Source organism: Cydia fagiglandana, chromosome 21, assembly GCF_963556715.1.
Source record: "Cydia fagiglandana chromosome 21, ilCydFagi1.1, whole genome shotgun sequence".
NCBI classification, from domain to species: domain Eukaryota; kingdom Metazoa; phylum Arthropoda; class Insecta; order Lepidoptera; family Tortricidae; genus Cydia; species Cydia fagiglandana.
In genome coordinates, this window is record NC_085952.1 from 7447575 (window position 1) to 7463693 (window position 16119).

Below are 16119 nucleotides of genomic sequence, written 5' to 3' on the forward strand. Positions count from 1 at the left end.
ACGTGGTTCGCGGTAGGCCCTCCACCTAACTACCACACCTACCTACCACACCTAGGTAGGGACTCCATAGTAATGTATGCCTTACGCTGCGCTAACACTATTGTGGTTATATAGAGATTAAACCATTTACTACCTTGAGCCCTCGGAATACAGTCGAAAATTCAACAACAAATTAAGGAGTTTTATTAATCACCTTTAGGGCCCCCCCACATCTGGCGTCTTTCGAGCGTCGGCGTCTACAATTCTATGGCCGACGTCGACGCAGCGTCGACGCAACTGCGCAGCGACGTCATTTTCCATAGCGCTGGACCGACGCCGACAGACGCCGACGCTCGAAAGACGCCAGATGTGGGGGGGCCCTTATAGCCTATTATCGAATTATCCTATTACACAATGGGGCTAAAAAAATAGGATATACAGGGTGGTCAAAAAATTAGTGTATTACCGTAGCCAGAGAGGTTTTGGGATTATACTGGGTAACTTTTACTATGGGACCAACCCCGAAATCGCGGAAAAAAAATACCCCATAGAAAATGGACCAGCCAAAATGTATGAAAACTCTAATTTTTTTTTCGCGATTTCGGAGTTGGTCGCATAGTTAAAGTTGCTCAGTATAATCCCAAAACCTCTCTGGCAACGTTATTTTTCAGTCACACTGTATATCGATTACTAAGCAATAACAATAAAACAATAGTACAATATTTATTTTGTTTTATTTACCTATTATTTACATGGTAACTGATTTCAATACTTAGAGAATACTGGAGACATTCGGCTGTTAGATTCGACTGATCACATCATAAATAAATATAAATAAATTATCCTTACAATTATTGCGTCTAGATCCGAATGAAATTGTACTACTTGAACCTAATTTAAGTGAAAAAGATTTTATTTTGGCCAAACTTTTTGGTCGTTGTTTCCCAACATTGTCAAATAATCATTATTATTGTCATTTTGCCTGTCGATTCCGACAAATTATTTATTACTTGGACACAATGCCCAGTAAAGCAACATACACAACACTTTGTATATTTTCAATTTTTATAAACTTGAAGTACCTAATTTTTAATCACGAAATTACAGTAAAATCCTTTCGGAGGCCACTGTCAAATTAAAATCTAGGCGGTTGGTTGTATTCTAAATTTAGACTATTAAATACTATCCGGCATCATATTTGACAGTGTTTACCGATTTATGTTAGATTATGTAATTTTCTAATTTTATTGCCTGTGTCAGCCAGACAAAATAATATTAAGACGTAAAGCATTGCAAAATATTGAAGCCACATTTTAGACAGCTGGAGTAGATGGCGCTGTACGGACCTGTCTATATGTTGCAATAACAGCAACTAGGTTGCCAAACAGTAGTTTCGTATAGCACCACCTACTTAAATAGCCACGTGGTCACAATATTTTTCATTAATTACACTTCTCAGTACCAATGGGGTTGGCAACTGCCAAAGGTTTTTATAGATGTCGCCAACATCGGCTTCCTCTGTTTCTAGTTTTGTCTCATGGAATGCTTAAAGGGTAAGCGTCCAGGTCGTAGAATCCGTAGGACTGACAAGAAAACCCTATGCCCGCGAAATCTGTAAATAAACATCAACCGGCCAAACCCATTTATCACCGTTAGGTTGAATGTATCCGACAATAGTTGGGAAACATGAAACGTAGATGGATTTACTGCGGCTGGGTGAGGCTGTGTATGATGGCGTAGGTGAAGTCTTTGGTGGTGGACTGTCCGCCGAGGTCCTTCGTCCTCACCTTACCGTCGACGAGGACTCTGGAAAAGGAGAGAGTAGGTTGTAGGCTCGTGTAGTAAGGAGGTTATGTAGCATAATTTCTAAAATCAAATTTCCTAAGTACGAAATTCCTAAACATAGAATATCGAAAACCAAAATGTCTAATGTACGAAATTCCTAAAGATGCATGTCCTACGATTAATCAACCTATGTTTTAAATGTCTAAAGTACAATACTGCTGGTGAACGAAAAACTAACAACCTTTTTTTCTACGTTTAGTTGACCTAAGTTTTAAATGTATAAATTGCGAAATTTCTAACGACATTTGTCCTACGTTGAGCTGACCTTTGTACGTTAGACACAAAATTTTCTTTTCACAAAACATTCCCTTTACGACTTAACTAGGCGGAGCCCCGCGAAGCGTTGTTCACTTCATACGAGAGAGAGTATACATACTTATTGATGGCGTTCTTGATCATCTTGGAGTAGGAGTGCAGGTTGACGTGGGCCAGCAGGTTGGCGGAGCAGAGCAGCATGGCGCACGGGTTGGCGATGTTCTTGCCACATATGCATTGGTTAGCCTGTCCACTCCGTGCGAGAGAGTATACATACTTGTTGATGGCGTTTTTAATCATCTTGGAGTAGGAGTGCAGGTTGACGTGGGCCAGCAGGTTGGCGGAGCAGAGCAGCATGGCGCACGGGTTGGCGATGTTCTTGCCACATATGCATTGGTTAGCCTGTCCACTCCGTGCGAGAGAGAGTATACATACTTGTTGATGGCGTTCTTGATCATCTTGGAGTAGGAGTGCAGGTTGACGTGGGCCAGCAGGTTGGCGGAGCAGAGCAGCATGGCGCACGGGTTGGCGATGTTCTTGCCACATATGCATTGGTTAGCCTGTCCACTCCGTGCGAGAGTGTATACATACTTGTTGATGGCGTTCTTGATCATCTTGGAGTAGGAGTGCAGGTTGACGTGGGCCAGCAGGTTGGCGGAGCAGAGCAGCATGGCGCACGGATTGGCGATGTTCTTGTCACATATGTATTGGTTAGCCTGTCCACTCCGTGCGAGAGAGTATACATACTTGTTGATGGCGTTCTTGATCATCTTGGAGTAGGAGTGCAGGTTGACGTGGGCCAGCAGGTTGGCGGAGCAGAGCAGCATGGCGCACGGGTTGGCGATGTTCTTGTCACATATGCATTGGTTAGCCTGTCCACTCCGTGCGAGAGAGAGTATACATACTTGTTGATGGCGTTCTTGATCATCTTGGAGTAGGAGTGCAGGTTGACGTGGGCCAGCAGGTTGGCGGAGCAGAGCAGCATGGCGCACGGGTTGGCGATGTTCTTGTCACATATGCATTGGTTAGCCTGTCCACTCCGTGCGAGAGAGTATACATACTTGTTGATGGCGTTCTTGATCATCTTGGAGTAGGAGTGCAGGTTGACGTGGGCCAGCAGGTTGGCGGAGCAGAGCAGCATGGCGCACGGGTTGGCGATGTTCTTGCCCACGGCGCCGGAGAAGATGTGACGAGCACCCTGCAATTATAAAATAAAATAGTGAGTAAATTAAATAGTGAGTATAGTGACATTAGAAAAGAGTTCACAATAGTTCCTCTCTGTTCTCTGTGCCCAGCTTACAACCTTCTTATCCCCTTATTTCACTTTGCATTTCAGCCTGATTTAGATTTTAATTTTTTGTTGTGTGTTGTCAGCTTACAGCATTTAATAACTGTGGCCTATTTTATAAAGCTACAAGTTACAATTTACAAGCGGAAGTCTCGTTCTAACACATAGGGTTAGAAAGAGACTTCCGCTTGTAAATTGTAACTTGTAGCTTTATAAAATAGGCCACTGGAGTCGCCTTTAAGAGCTTACCCCTCTGCCGAAACACTTGCACAATTATGCAGTTTCGTATGGAGTGACATGGCTATTTGTAGGTACGTTACGTATAAATCATGTAGAACAGCGGTTCTCAAACTTTTTTGGTGACGGAACCCTTTTGGAAAGCGAAATTTTTGACGGAACCCCAAATTAAAAATTTTCGTTCGTCACTGTGGACCAGATATACCTATAGAAGTGCTGGTTTTTTTCTTATTATTACAAGTATTTTCGCGGAACCCCAACAGAGGCTTTGCGGAACCCTAGGGTTCCGCGGAACACACTTTGAGAATGGCTGATGTAGAAATAGCAATACATTTGACGTGCCTCTCCCCCGCAAAAATCGGCAGACTGTTTCGTACAGAAAATGACAGCCATGACGTCTCTTGTTACTAAATGCTCTAAGGTTGTCAGTGACATTTCACGTTCGGAATTTTCACTGTTAACAGCTAACAGATGATATTAAAATCAGAATATGTCTTCTTTGTGCCTCTCTTTCTCTCTTTGTAAGTATCTTCTGCTGCCTTTCTGTTTCTCTTCCCATGTTTCGGCCGTTTGCTTCCTTATTTCCCTCTCCGGTCACATCTTTATATATGTCTCTGTTGTCCTTTGTATTCCTCCCAGTCTCTCGTCACATTCCTCCCTATATCTCTTTCTGTTTTCCTATAAGTGTTCCTCTGTTTCTCTCTTCGTCTTGTCACCCTGACTCTCTTCCTCTACAAATCACGGGCTACCGCGAAAACCGAAATTCGCAAATTGCGGGGATCTTTCTCTTTTACTCCAATGAAGGCTTAATGCAAGCGAAAGATGCAAGCAATTTGCGAACTTGCCCAGTACCCACCTGTTCAAACACAGCGCACACCGCGCTGTAGCTAGCACCAGCAACCACACCAGGTCCTCCAACTAATCAACTAGCCAGATTATCCAAAATGTTGCCAAACAGGTTGTCCTTGTCTGTTCCTCCCTGTCTCTCTGTGTCACACCCACCTGTTCAAACACAGCGCACTCCGCGCTGTAGCTAGCACCAGCAACCACACCAGGTCCTCCAACTAATCCACTAGCCAGATTATCCACAATGTTGCCATACATGTTGTCCTTGTCTGTTCCTCCCTGTCTCTCTCACACACCCACCTGTTCAAACACAGCGCACTCCGCGCTGTAGCTAGCACCAGCAACCACACCAGCTCCTCCAACTAATCCACTAGCCAGGTTATCCACAATGTTGCCAAACAGGTTGTCCTTGTCTGTCCCTCCCTGTCTCTCTGTGTCACACCCACCTGTTCAAACACAGCGCACTCCGCGCTGTAGCTAGCACCAGCAACCACACCAGGTCCTCCAACTAATCCACTAGCCAGATTATCCACAATGTTGCCAAACAGGTTGTCCTTGTCTGTCCCTCCCTGTCTCTCTCTGTCACACTCACGGATTTAGAATGAATAATCCGGATTGTGTACACTGGCCAAAAAGTGTGTCCACATGAGAGGTTAAACCTGAGCCCTGCATCTCTTTCTAATTAGGGTGACCATAAGTCACATGAATGTGGGATATTAGCATAAGATGGATTATATAGTTTGGCCAGGTTCTTTTCTCATTCGCACATAATCAGAGAGAATAATACTGTATTTTCCCTATGCTAGTATAATTGCCCCAGAAAAGAGATGGATAGTCATTTTCCCTTCTGTAAAACGCTTCACACAACCTTACTTAATTTAGTCGTTATAAAATCTATTACAGATGGGATGAGCGTATTGGATCGCGATCAATGCGATCATGGTCGATTGTGAGGAAGGTGGTCCGCCGTACGTCCATCAAAGACACGGCTATAAGAGAGAGCGAGACAGATATCCAGGGTCGGGTAAAACGTTGTAGTTGCACTAGGTAACTAGGTAATTCGCAAATCGTATCGATCAAAAACACTGCCATCGGTCGTGTTTTAATTAATCACCACTCATTGCGAATTTAATTCCTACTTTTAACACTTGTTTCGCAAATAACTTTGTAGTTATTATTACTATGCCGACTGGTTATCGATACTAGTCATTTTGTCAAGCCCTAGCGTTGCGTAACAATTTATGTTTTTACACGAAATTATCTTGATTATTGACTAAAATGATAAAATATTAGCACACAACGAAATAAAAACTTACATTTAACCGTGTAAACCGGCATCTTACACTATTTATGCTCTTCATAATTTAACAAAATACCTATCACTATCAATATCATACTCATGGTGTGTTAATATACGTGATGACTTCCATTTTGCATACTTTAGCTATTCTTTAAGCGTAAGCGTCATCGTAGATCTGTAATTGCAACAAAATTTTCAAATTTGCCGCCGTTGTATACGGACGGAAATATGTGTTCAACCTATATAGAATCGATTACATATATATAAATAGTTAGAATTAACGTTTCAGTAATTAAATATTATGTATAAATATGAGTCTGTAATGTCTAAGGACTTTGGATTTAATTTTTGGCAATTATTAGCTCTTATTACGTGAACCGAATAATTAAACATGCCGAAATAAGTATAGTTATCTTTATTTATTTATTAGTATACTATTTAGGTACCTAAACTGATTTTTACATTAAGTACGTAATAATAATTCTGTAAGACCGATCTAAATCGTACCGACATCATGGTCACCCTAATGAGTTTGACAATGTATTCTTGTATTTTTATCGTAAAATTGAATAATTGTGACCAACCTGTAAAAGATATTCCACAATCAGCGTAGCTTTCACTTCTACAACCCCACACACAACATGTTTTAACCGTTTTTTAAAATATTTTATGAATAAATGCTAAGCGGCGCCATTTACGTATTTTGTAAATACACGAAAAATACGTCATCAAGTTGGGGATACCAATTAATATTCAAAGTTACTACAGTTTCTACCATATTCAATTTACTGTTTTTGTTTGTTGTACACATGCTTGGCTTAACATCATAATAATTAACAAATTACTTAAAAGATATCAGAACTGTAATCGGAATATAGCACTAAAATATTATAAGAAGATAATGAATTTCAGTAGTATATTGATATAATTTCTACCACAATGGTATCTTTTTAACATTGGCAACATGTGCGAGTGAGACACAGGGCTCGGGTTTTCTATCTCATGTGGACCGTTTTCTCTAGTCTGGTACGAACAACTTTCTGTCTCGGTGATAAGGTTCAAATTAGTGTGGCAAAAAAAGTGACAAATCGCTCCAGTTTAAACAATATAACTTCATGGTCACACTCACCTGTTCAAACACAGCGCACTCCGCGCTGTAGCTAGCACCAGCAACCACACCAGGTCCTCCAACTAATCCACTGGCCAGATTATCCACAATATTGCCATACAGGTTGTCCTTGTCTGTTCCTCTCTGTCTCTCTCTGTCACACCCACCTGTTCAAACACGGCACACTCCGCGCTGTAGCTAGCACCAGCGACGACACCAGCTCCTTCAACTAATCCACTGGCCAGATTATCCACAATATTGCCATACAGGTTGTCCTTGTCTGTTCCTCCGTCTCTCTGTCACACCCACCTGTTCAAACACAGCGCACTCCGCGCTGTAGCTAGCACCAGCGACGACACCAGCTCCTCCAACTAATCCACTGGCCAGATTATCCACAATATTGCCATACAGGTTGTCCTTGTCTGTTCCTCTCTGTCTCTCTCTGTCACACCCACCTGTTCAAACACAGCGCACTCCGTGCTGTAGCTAGCACCAGCGACGACACCAGCTCCTCCAACTAATCCACTAGCCAGGTTATCCACAATGTTGCCATACAGGTTGTCCTTGTCTGTTCCTCCCTGTCTCTCTCTGCTACACCCACCTGTTCAAACACAGCGCACTCCGCGCTGTAGCTAGCACCAGCGACGACACCAGCTCCTCCAACAAGTCCACTAGCCAGGTTATGCACAATGTTGCCATACAGGTTGTCCTAGTCTGTTCCTCCGTCTCTCTGTCACACTCACCTGTTCAAACACAGCGCACTCCGCGCTGTAGCTAGCACCAGCAACCACACCAGGTCCTCCAACTAATCCACTGGCCAGATTATCCACAATGTTGCCATACAGGTTGTCCTTGACTGTTCCTCCCTGTCTCTCTCTGTTACACTCACCTGTTCAAACACAGCGCACTCCGCGCTGTAGCTAGCACCAGCAACCACACCAGCTCCTCCAACTAATCCACTGGCCAGGTTGTCCACAATGTTGCCATACAGGTTGGGGGTCACCATCACGTCGAATTGGTTCGGGTTGGACACCATCTGCATCGTGCAGTTGTCCACGATCATTTTCTCGAACTCGATGCGGGGGTAGAGCTTTGCCATCTGAAAGAAAAGGTATTTAAATTACTATCGAACATAATAAAAAGCCGGGAAGTGGCTTTTGTTGAGTTTTGTTTTCGTACAAAGAAAATTAACGGGAAAGATCTATTTTGTGTAAAATAAATCCCCGTCTATAAATGTGAGTTAACATGAATTAATTGATAACCAACTGAAATTTATAGATATCATATATATAATATATGAAATAAAAAGTGGCCCAGGGCTAGGATTTAACTAGAATTCGACGCCAAAACCACTAGACCAGCGATCGGCAACCAGCGGCCCGTGGGCCGCATGCGGCCCGCGAACCTCTCACTTGCGGCTCGCGAGTCTCCCTGGATATTTTGTATGTAATATTGACAAATGACAATGTCTGATAGTCATAAATATTAACAAAGTGCGGCCCGCGTCCACTTCGTTAACTGCTATGTGGCCCTTGACTGCTAAAAGGTTGCCGACCGCTGCACTAGACCACTCGGTCACGCCACGCCGGTGCCCTTACCAGTTTGTCCAGTACCTCTATATATAATCTTTGAAAGACTAGGCGCTTTTAAGTATACTTCTTGCGGCCCATTTTGACAGTATAGTCAAACGTAACTGAATGTTTTGGTAGTAAGGACTGTATCGTTTATTATAAATACAGATAAAACCTGGTCTAACTGTTGACCTGTGTATTATTTTGTATTACTATGTTCTTAAGGTATAATCTGGAGGTATTTTTAAGCCATATCTGATATAAGAAGGTTTTACATTTATTTTATTTTAGGGACTTTATGATGATTTTAATACCCTCTAGCAAATGTAATTCGGACAAGCCTATCGAGCTTAATTTGAGACTATTTCACCGATTCCTTGGTCCGATTTAAAGAAACAAAAGGTTAATATGCTGCCAAAATATGCCATCTAAGTGTCCTTTTCATGATTGCTCAATTGAACATCCACAGAATAAATGTGGTGAATTTTTATCTTTACATGAAAACGACTTTTTATGCAACATTTTGGATTCCCGTCAATTTCTGACGCCAGCGAAATGAGGGAAACAGCTAAAAGAATCTACGGAAATCCAAAGCCTAACGGACATTCATGGCGTTGAACCATGGCTAGAACAGGTCGATAGAAACGCTCCATGATGGTTATATTGTATACCAAAGTCGGGGTTGTCGTAAGTAACATGCCATATTTTCAAAAAGGCCACCAAGCACAGATCCAAAACTTTTTTTCCAACTAAAAGAAATGATTAGACTATGCCCAGATGTTTCGCTTTACGAATCATATGTAATTGCTGTTTACATAGTACGATTTTTTTTGTGTAATACTTATCTTGTTCGCAAACCGTAAATTTTCTTGTAGTATTTGTCCGAAATCGTTGTAGTTACTCGGGAGGATTGGGTAAATATTGTCCAAACCATATGCTTTACGTGATCTCCCAGGACGAAATGTTACTTATTATTAAAGCACAAATTAAACTATATGTGTAATTTTTTAATAAAAATATAATACCAGGAAAAACGGCTAAGTAAAGTTGTATTCATAACAAACGATACAGTCCTTATAGTAGTGTGTACGAATAGTCTCAATGTTTTACAAACCTGTTCGCAACTCCTCAGGAAATTTCCGTCGCCGAGTTTCATAATGTTGGCCTTGTGGACGGCGGCGACCTTCTTGCGGCCCATTTTGACCGCGTAGTCGAACGCATCTGACATTTGTGTTACTGTATAGTAGCTTTTGCGAATAGTCTCAATGTTTTACAAACCTGTTCGCAACTCCTGAGGAAAGTTGCGTCGCCGAGTTTCATAATGTTGGCCTTGTGGACGGCGGTGACCTTCTTGCGGCCTATTATGACCGCGTAGTCGAACGCATCTCACATTTGTGTTACTGTATACTTGTATAGTAGCTTTTGCGAATTGTCTCAATGTTTTACAAACCTGTTCGCAACTCCTGAGGAAAGTGCCGTCGCCGAGTTTCATAATGTTGGCCTTGTGGACGGCGGTGACCTTCTTGCGGCCCATTTTGACCGCGTAGTCGAACGCGAACTTGGCGATACGGTCGGACTTGGCTGCGGTGATGATTTTGAGGCACTCGACCACTCCTGTAATGGAAAATGAAATTTAGAATACTATAAGAGAAGATATGGCGATGCCCCCTACAAAAAGCGGTAACTAGGAAGTCAAGCTGTACACCGTATACCGTCATCTCTCATATTTCAACTTCGAAATTTTCTACATGAGACCTCGGAAACTTGTCACGATCGAAGATGGAAACTTTTTTAAAGCGAGGCGTAGACTAGCTTGAATTTGCATGCAATTAACGTTACATTGCAAACTACTAAGGTAAACTACATTCAAAAGTTTGATCAGATACCGTAATGTAATGAAAATTGCATGCAAGTTCTTGCTAGTGTAAAGCTCGCATTATATATTGTCATTTTAGATAGATTTACCGAGATGCTTCCAACTTCTTCGAATGTTTATCCGTAAAAGCAATAATGAGACAGTCTGAATATTTCGAGTTTCGGAAGCGTTTTTTTTTGATTTGGGAAATTTTTAGGGTTCCGTACCCAAAGGGTAAAACGGGACCCTATTACTAAGACTTCGCTGTCCGTCCGTCCGTCCGTCCGTCCGTCCGTCCGTCCGTCCGTCCGTCCGTCCGTCTGTCACCAGGCTGTATCTCACGAACCGTGATAGCTAGACAGTTGAAATTTTCACAGATGATGTATTTCTGTTGCCGCTATAACAACAAATACTAAAAACAGAATAAAATAAAGATTTAAATGGGGCTCCCATACAACAAACGTGATTTTTGACCAAAGTTAAGCAACGTCGGGAGTGGTCAGTACTTGGATGGGTGACCGTTTTATTTTTGCTTTTTTTTTTGTTTTTTTTTTTGCATTATGGTACGGAACCCTTCGTGCGCGAGTCCGACTCGCACTTGCCCGGTTTTAAAAAATAACTTACCAGGCACGGACTCATGCTCCAAGGCGGAGTATTCGCCCTCTGTCTGCTCTCTGATGATGATGCAATCCACATCCTGAAAAGTTCAAAGAATTATGTTAAACACCGCGGTAAAACTCGTTGGGAGCCTTCTCCTGCTGAGTTCTACGATTCGCGGCAAGATTAGAAGCAGTCCAGCAGAATTATTTAGTAAACCAAGCGAGCGCGATGCGTCTCTGCTTCAACTTAGTCAAAAACGCTTCCGTGTGGCCGGCTGTTCTTCTCTACAGGTCTCATTTCTCAACATACTCCTCTGGCGCAGCGACCCAAAGTGTGTCTTGGCCTCCAACACGACTGCTCGCCACTGATCCCGGTCCTGTGCCATTTCTCGCCAGTTTTCAACCCGGAGCTCGCGCAGACAGCGTCCACCACATCTGTCCATTGATACCTAGGTCGGCCGACCGGGCGGCGTCCTATCGGTCCCTCAAACGCTCTTTTCACCGCCCGATCACCTCCCAACTGACCTCGTGAAATTTTGGAAGCCGGTTCGATAGTTACGAGTACATGTTATTTCGATATTAAATTTTCATGAGACATATTTTAAACTGTTTAGACGACAACGCCAATAGCGACTAAAATAAAAGTGAGTGAATTCGTTATCGTCTAAACAGTTTACATGTTTTTTATTTGTCGGAACCTTAGGGGTTCCCGAGTTCTAGTTTTGTATTTGTAAGTACCTTGTGGCGGCAATTGACGTTCGGCAGCGACTTGACGTGCACGACGTTGGCGTATAGGTCGAGGGCGTTACGCAGCTTCATGTTGAGGGTTTGGAGCTCGCCGGTGTGGGAGAAGTCTGGGGTGGCCAGGATACCCTGACAAATAAATAAATGAAATTAGGGACATGTCACTCAAACCTTGTACTATGAGTAGGTACTAAATTTTGCCAACTTAAAACGGCAGATAGGTTAACACATTTGCTATCTTCTCAGGCCTAGAAATTTTTAATTAGGCGTATTTTTTTTTTCACTTCTATGCCAGTTTTTCGTAAATTTCAAATTTTTACTTGCATAGTAGTAAAAAAAAACCATGGCCAATTTTGTTTTTCTAGGCATGAGAAGATAGCAAATGACTCGACCTATCTGCCGTTTTAATTTGGCAAACGATGTACCAAACACCCTGTATACATACTTCTATAGATAAACTCAACTTGGTAAGGGTGCTTACTGGGCATAGCGGCCTAAATAAGCACATGCACACTATGGGGAAATGGAAATGTGACATGGGGCGGTGCAGACTCTGTATGGAGGCAGAGACGCCCTTGCTTAATGCGCACTCGTGACTAAATCCTGAGCGGACACATATTGCGCCCGTAGGAGTTTGAGCGTCTCGAGATCAAAATGATCCTGCAGATGTTTGAAGTTGCAGGTATGGATCGAGAGTTGTAGTAGGGGGCGATCACAATAGATCTAATAGAAGAAGAAGAAGGTTACCTTAATACAGATCTTGTTACGCGCGATGGAGTTGACCACATCCTCGAGCGGCGCGCTCAGCGTGGGGTTCACCTCGGAGAAGAAGAACGATTCGAAGTCCACGGGGATACCGGCCGACTGTCACACAAACGTCAATTGTAAAAGGTTTCATTTACCCAAAAAAATACTTTGCAAATAAATTTCAGGTCATTCCTGTAACTGCCGGCATAACCTCCAATCCAGTTGGAAAATTAGGCGTGTTCGAAAATTGGAAAATAACAGTTTTGAAGGATTCACGGTTAGTTTCACTAGACTTTTGATAGACTGGGATATGAGCCGTGATTACCTTTTGCATTGCTTTCGAGATCCCGATATTTCGACGCAGTTATATGCATCTTGTTCACGGGTAGAGGAGTTACGGCTCATATTCCGGTCGATATAAGTCTAGTGAAATTGGAAAATGTTTTCCTTCACCGAAATATATCAATCGATTGCTAAATATCTTCGATATTTCGTACATAAGTACCGAAAAAGGATGACAGATGACATATTATTAGAGCAACTAATAACTCAAAATGGCAACTACAGAGGTACAGAGGTAATGTGAAGTTTATTTCATATGTTATTGAATTTCAGTACCATCTAAAACCCACCATAAAAAATACCAGTTGAATTTGAAATTTCCAGCATCTTTTTTTCACTGTTCTAGTATGCTTTTTAAGCAAGCCACTTTGGACTCTATTGCCTAATACATAAGTCTTACCTTAAACACCTCCTGTACGGAGTAGACGAGCTCGGGCCCGACGCCATCTCCGGGGATGAGGGTGCACTTAATGCGACCCTCTTTGCTCTATACCAAATAAGACAAAATGTTACTAAAAGGTTGCTTATCTGGGTCAACTTCTTAGGCCCTCCAAATGACCTTCTGAAGCAAATAGCAATAGGCTAAGTTGCTGCAAAAGTATGTTCTGGCTCTAGAAAGAAATGTACCAGAATCGGAAATTCTGATAAGATTTTCAAACTTACCTAAATTTAAGAGATATATTCGCAGCTGACTGCTAGCTAACCATCACTTGCTACACTAAAGAAGGCATCAAAGAGGAAGATAGTTTTTACTGACCTAAGAAGAAAGAGATCCCTGAAAGGGATAAGTTCGCCTTTGTACTAATGATGTGTGTTCTTTCATGTTTTATGTTTCTTTTTGTACAATAAAGTATTTTACTACTACTACTACTAAGGCATACAAATGAATTATAGAAGAATACAGAATTTGCCACCGAAGTTTGAACCTTTAGTGCAGGGAATAGTGTTGATTTAGGCTTTGTTTGAAAAATTAACGAAACAAAAGAAATGTGACTCTGTTCCAATTGAATACGATTTAAATTACATCGAACTGAATAAGTACTATAGGTAGGACCTTGAGCCTTAGGAGGATATTACTTTAAGATAGGCAAGCCGCCTCACCACAGCTCTCAATGGACTGGTATTGAATTGTGCCACACACAAGAAAATGTTGTCTACTGAGAAAGTTACCATACAACAACTGACCATTTTTATTTTACATTGATATAAGATGTAGAGAAGATCAGGAGAGTGGTGTAAATATTTAACAAAGTTTATTCAAGTTCATTCCTTAATTCAATAAGAAGAAATATTGTTGTGTTTCTGAAATGCAAACTAAATTAAATTTGATATTGACCTCAGAATATTTACGCATTATATGTGACCTGTACACATTTAAAATAGACCCCTAAACTGTTAGTTTTATTTTCTCTTACAGCAAAAGAAAATAATAAGAAAGATAGTGTTCAAATTATGCAAGTAAGAAACAATAGATATATACTTAAATAAGTAAATATTTAGTGATATGACAGACAGACGGACAGATGGACAGACAGACAAAGTCGCACCATAAGGGTTCCATTTGTACCTTTTTGGTACGGAACCCTAATAAGTGAGGTAAATGAGTAAAATAAACCATATCACTAGTTGCCTGAGATAAAAATTTCATTCATTCATATCCTAAATCTTAACCAATGGCAGCACAAACTTAAATAAAGATAATTAAAACTATTACAATAATTCTTTCACATTTAAAGGGACGTCACAAATGCATATGCAGTAAAATTCATGCTGTATGCTTGACACAACATTTAAAACACTATATTATTTTGACACACTTGGATCATGCTACAATTGTAGATTATGCTATAAATAAACATAAAATAGCCATTCTATTACATTATATTCCAAATTGTTATGAATTTTGTTGCAGTCTAATTTTGTATTAAGAAGATGCCCAGGATCGCGCAAAGTGGAGAAAAGCAAGTAGGAAAGCGGACCCTGGCAAAGGCTGGATAACGCTAGGTAGAAGAAGAAGAAGACACAAAACTCTAGGTAGAAGAAGAAGAAACAAAAAGGCAGTGTGTATTTTTTTATGGCCTGGTTAAGGCAGTAGGTGCAAGTAGATTTGGGTTGCCAGAATTAAAATTTGCCAATAAATAGAATGGCTTGTGATAACAAAAACAAATGTGTAAACTATAACATGCAACATTGGGGACAAATCTTACGCTTACATATTCAGAAGAACCTGTAGAGCTAAGAAATAAACTTGGAAATTAGAGAAATAAAATTGGAAATAAATTAAAAAATATTTTGTAGCTGTTTAATTTGGATGCCAATTTTTAAAGTATCATAATATGTGCAAGAATTTTGATGCCAAGTTCGTAATAATCATAAATAATAGTAATTTTGAAGATGTGTAATCTAATATAAGAGCAATGAAGCAGGATAATTAGATCCGGGATAGAAGCCAGAGGTCAATAAGTTTATCAACTAAGTCCATAATAAACTTAACAAAGCGAGCTCATACAAACAATAATATACTAATTATAAGTATATATGTGCTGTTTGTTTTTAATGATTAGACCTCTATTGACAAAATTAAGTGAAAAGAAAGGTTTTCCTGCTACATAGCTCATCAGGTTTCATTACAGGTCATTAGTACACGGTTAGTTCTCACCACAGGCAGCGAGATGATGGATTGTGGCGCGTAACATACGTTTTTGTCGGCGTTTACCGCACTCGTGGTGTGGAGACCCTTCCCCGCCAGCTGGGACCCCTGAAACATCCACGTTCATATTATTAGCCATATATCACGTGGTTTGAACACGATCGTGTATCAAATTATACGCGACATTGAAAATATCAAACTACATCACAAATTATGCGGCGCAGACAGCAAGTTACGCAGAATTAGAGCTCAATTACTATAGAAATACGTTACGAAACACATTGTTTGCAGATATATGTAGGTATAGCAAAATACTTAATTTCATATGGAAATTTAGATACATACCTGCACCAGGGTTCGGATAATATTTCTGCTAATTAGGGACATAGTTTGTAGCAATTAAAACCTCACTAAAGACTATTTTTGAGGAAAAAGTATTTTTGGAACGTCTTTGCTCGCCAAAGACGTAACTTCGAGGAGTTTCGTTACACGTAAAGTGACAGCTATAATCTTGCCAGTCTAGAAAAGAACTTAAGTCGTTCAAAGTGGTGGTTTCGTTGAAGTTTATTATATTTGAAGTTAATTAATTTAAGTTAATTATATGCTTAATATTTTTAATTCAGCAAAAAATGTGAAAACATTCATCAAATAATACTTTTCAAATAAAGTCTCCGTATAACAGACCGCAAAACTCCGTTCAGAAATTTGTAAGTTCCAGTCACAGGTTTTTACATAATTTTGAAGAATATATAT

The 16119-nt window shown here is 40.8% G+C and overlaps 1 protein-coding gene across 1 annotated transcript; it reads right to left on the minus strand.

Moving 5' to 3' along the window:
- Positions 1-696: 696 nt before the first annotated feature.
- LOC134675186 (probable isocitrate dehydrogenase [NAD] subunit beta, mitochondrial) lies at positions 697-15871 on the minus strand. The gene is made up of 10 exons (XM_063533385.1): positions 15712-15871; positions 15376-15474; positions 13117-13203; positions 12375-12491; positions 11622-11756; positions 10909-10981; positions 9880-10043; positions 7748-7957; positions 3141-3277; positions 697-1785 (listed from the first exon to the last, which is right to left on the minus strand). The coding sequence occupies exons 1-10, from the start codon at positions 15751-15753 to the stop codon at positions 1683-1685; spliced, it is 1167 nt and encodes a 388-aa protein (XP_063389455.1). The 5' UTR covers positions 15754-15871; the 3' UTR covers positions 697-1682.
- Between the last annotated feature and the right edge of the window lie 248 nt (positions 15872-16119).

What these genes read in the sequence shown, in the direction of transcription:
- LOC134675186 (XM_063533385.1), bottom strand. Translation starts at nt 15,753, where the DNA reads ATGTCCCTAATTAGCAGAAATATTATCCGAACCCTGGTGCAG. An exon ending in ACGTCAATTGCCGCCACAAG is followed by an intron (nt 10,982 to 11,621) that starts GTACTTACAAAT and finishes TGAACTTTTCAG; the next exon opens with GATGTGGATTGCATCATCAT. An exon ending in GGAGCATGAGTCCGTGCCTG is followed by an intron (nt 10,044 to 10,908) that starts GTAAGTTATTTT and finishes TTTCCATTACAG; the next exon opens with GAGTGGTCGAGTGCCTCAAA.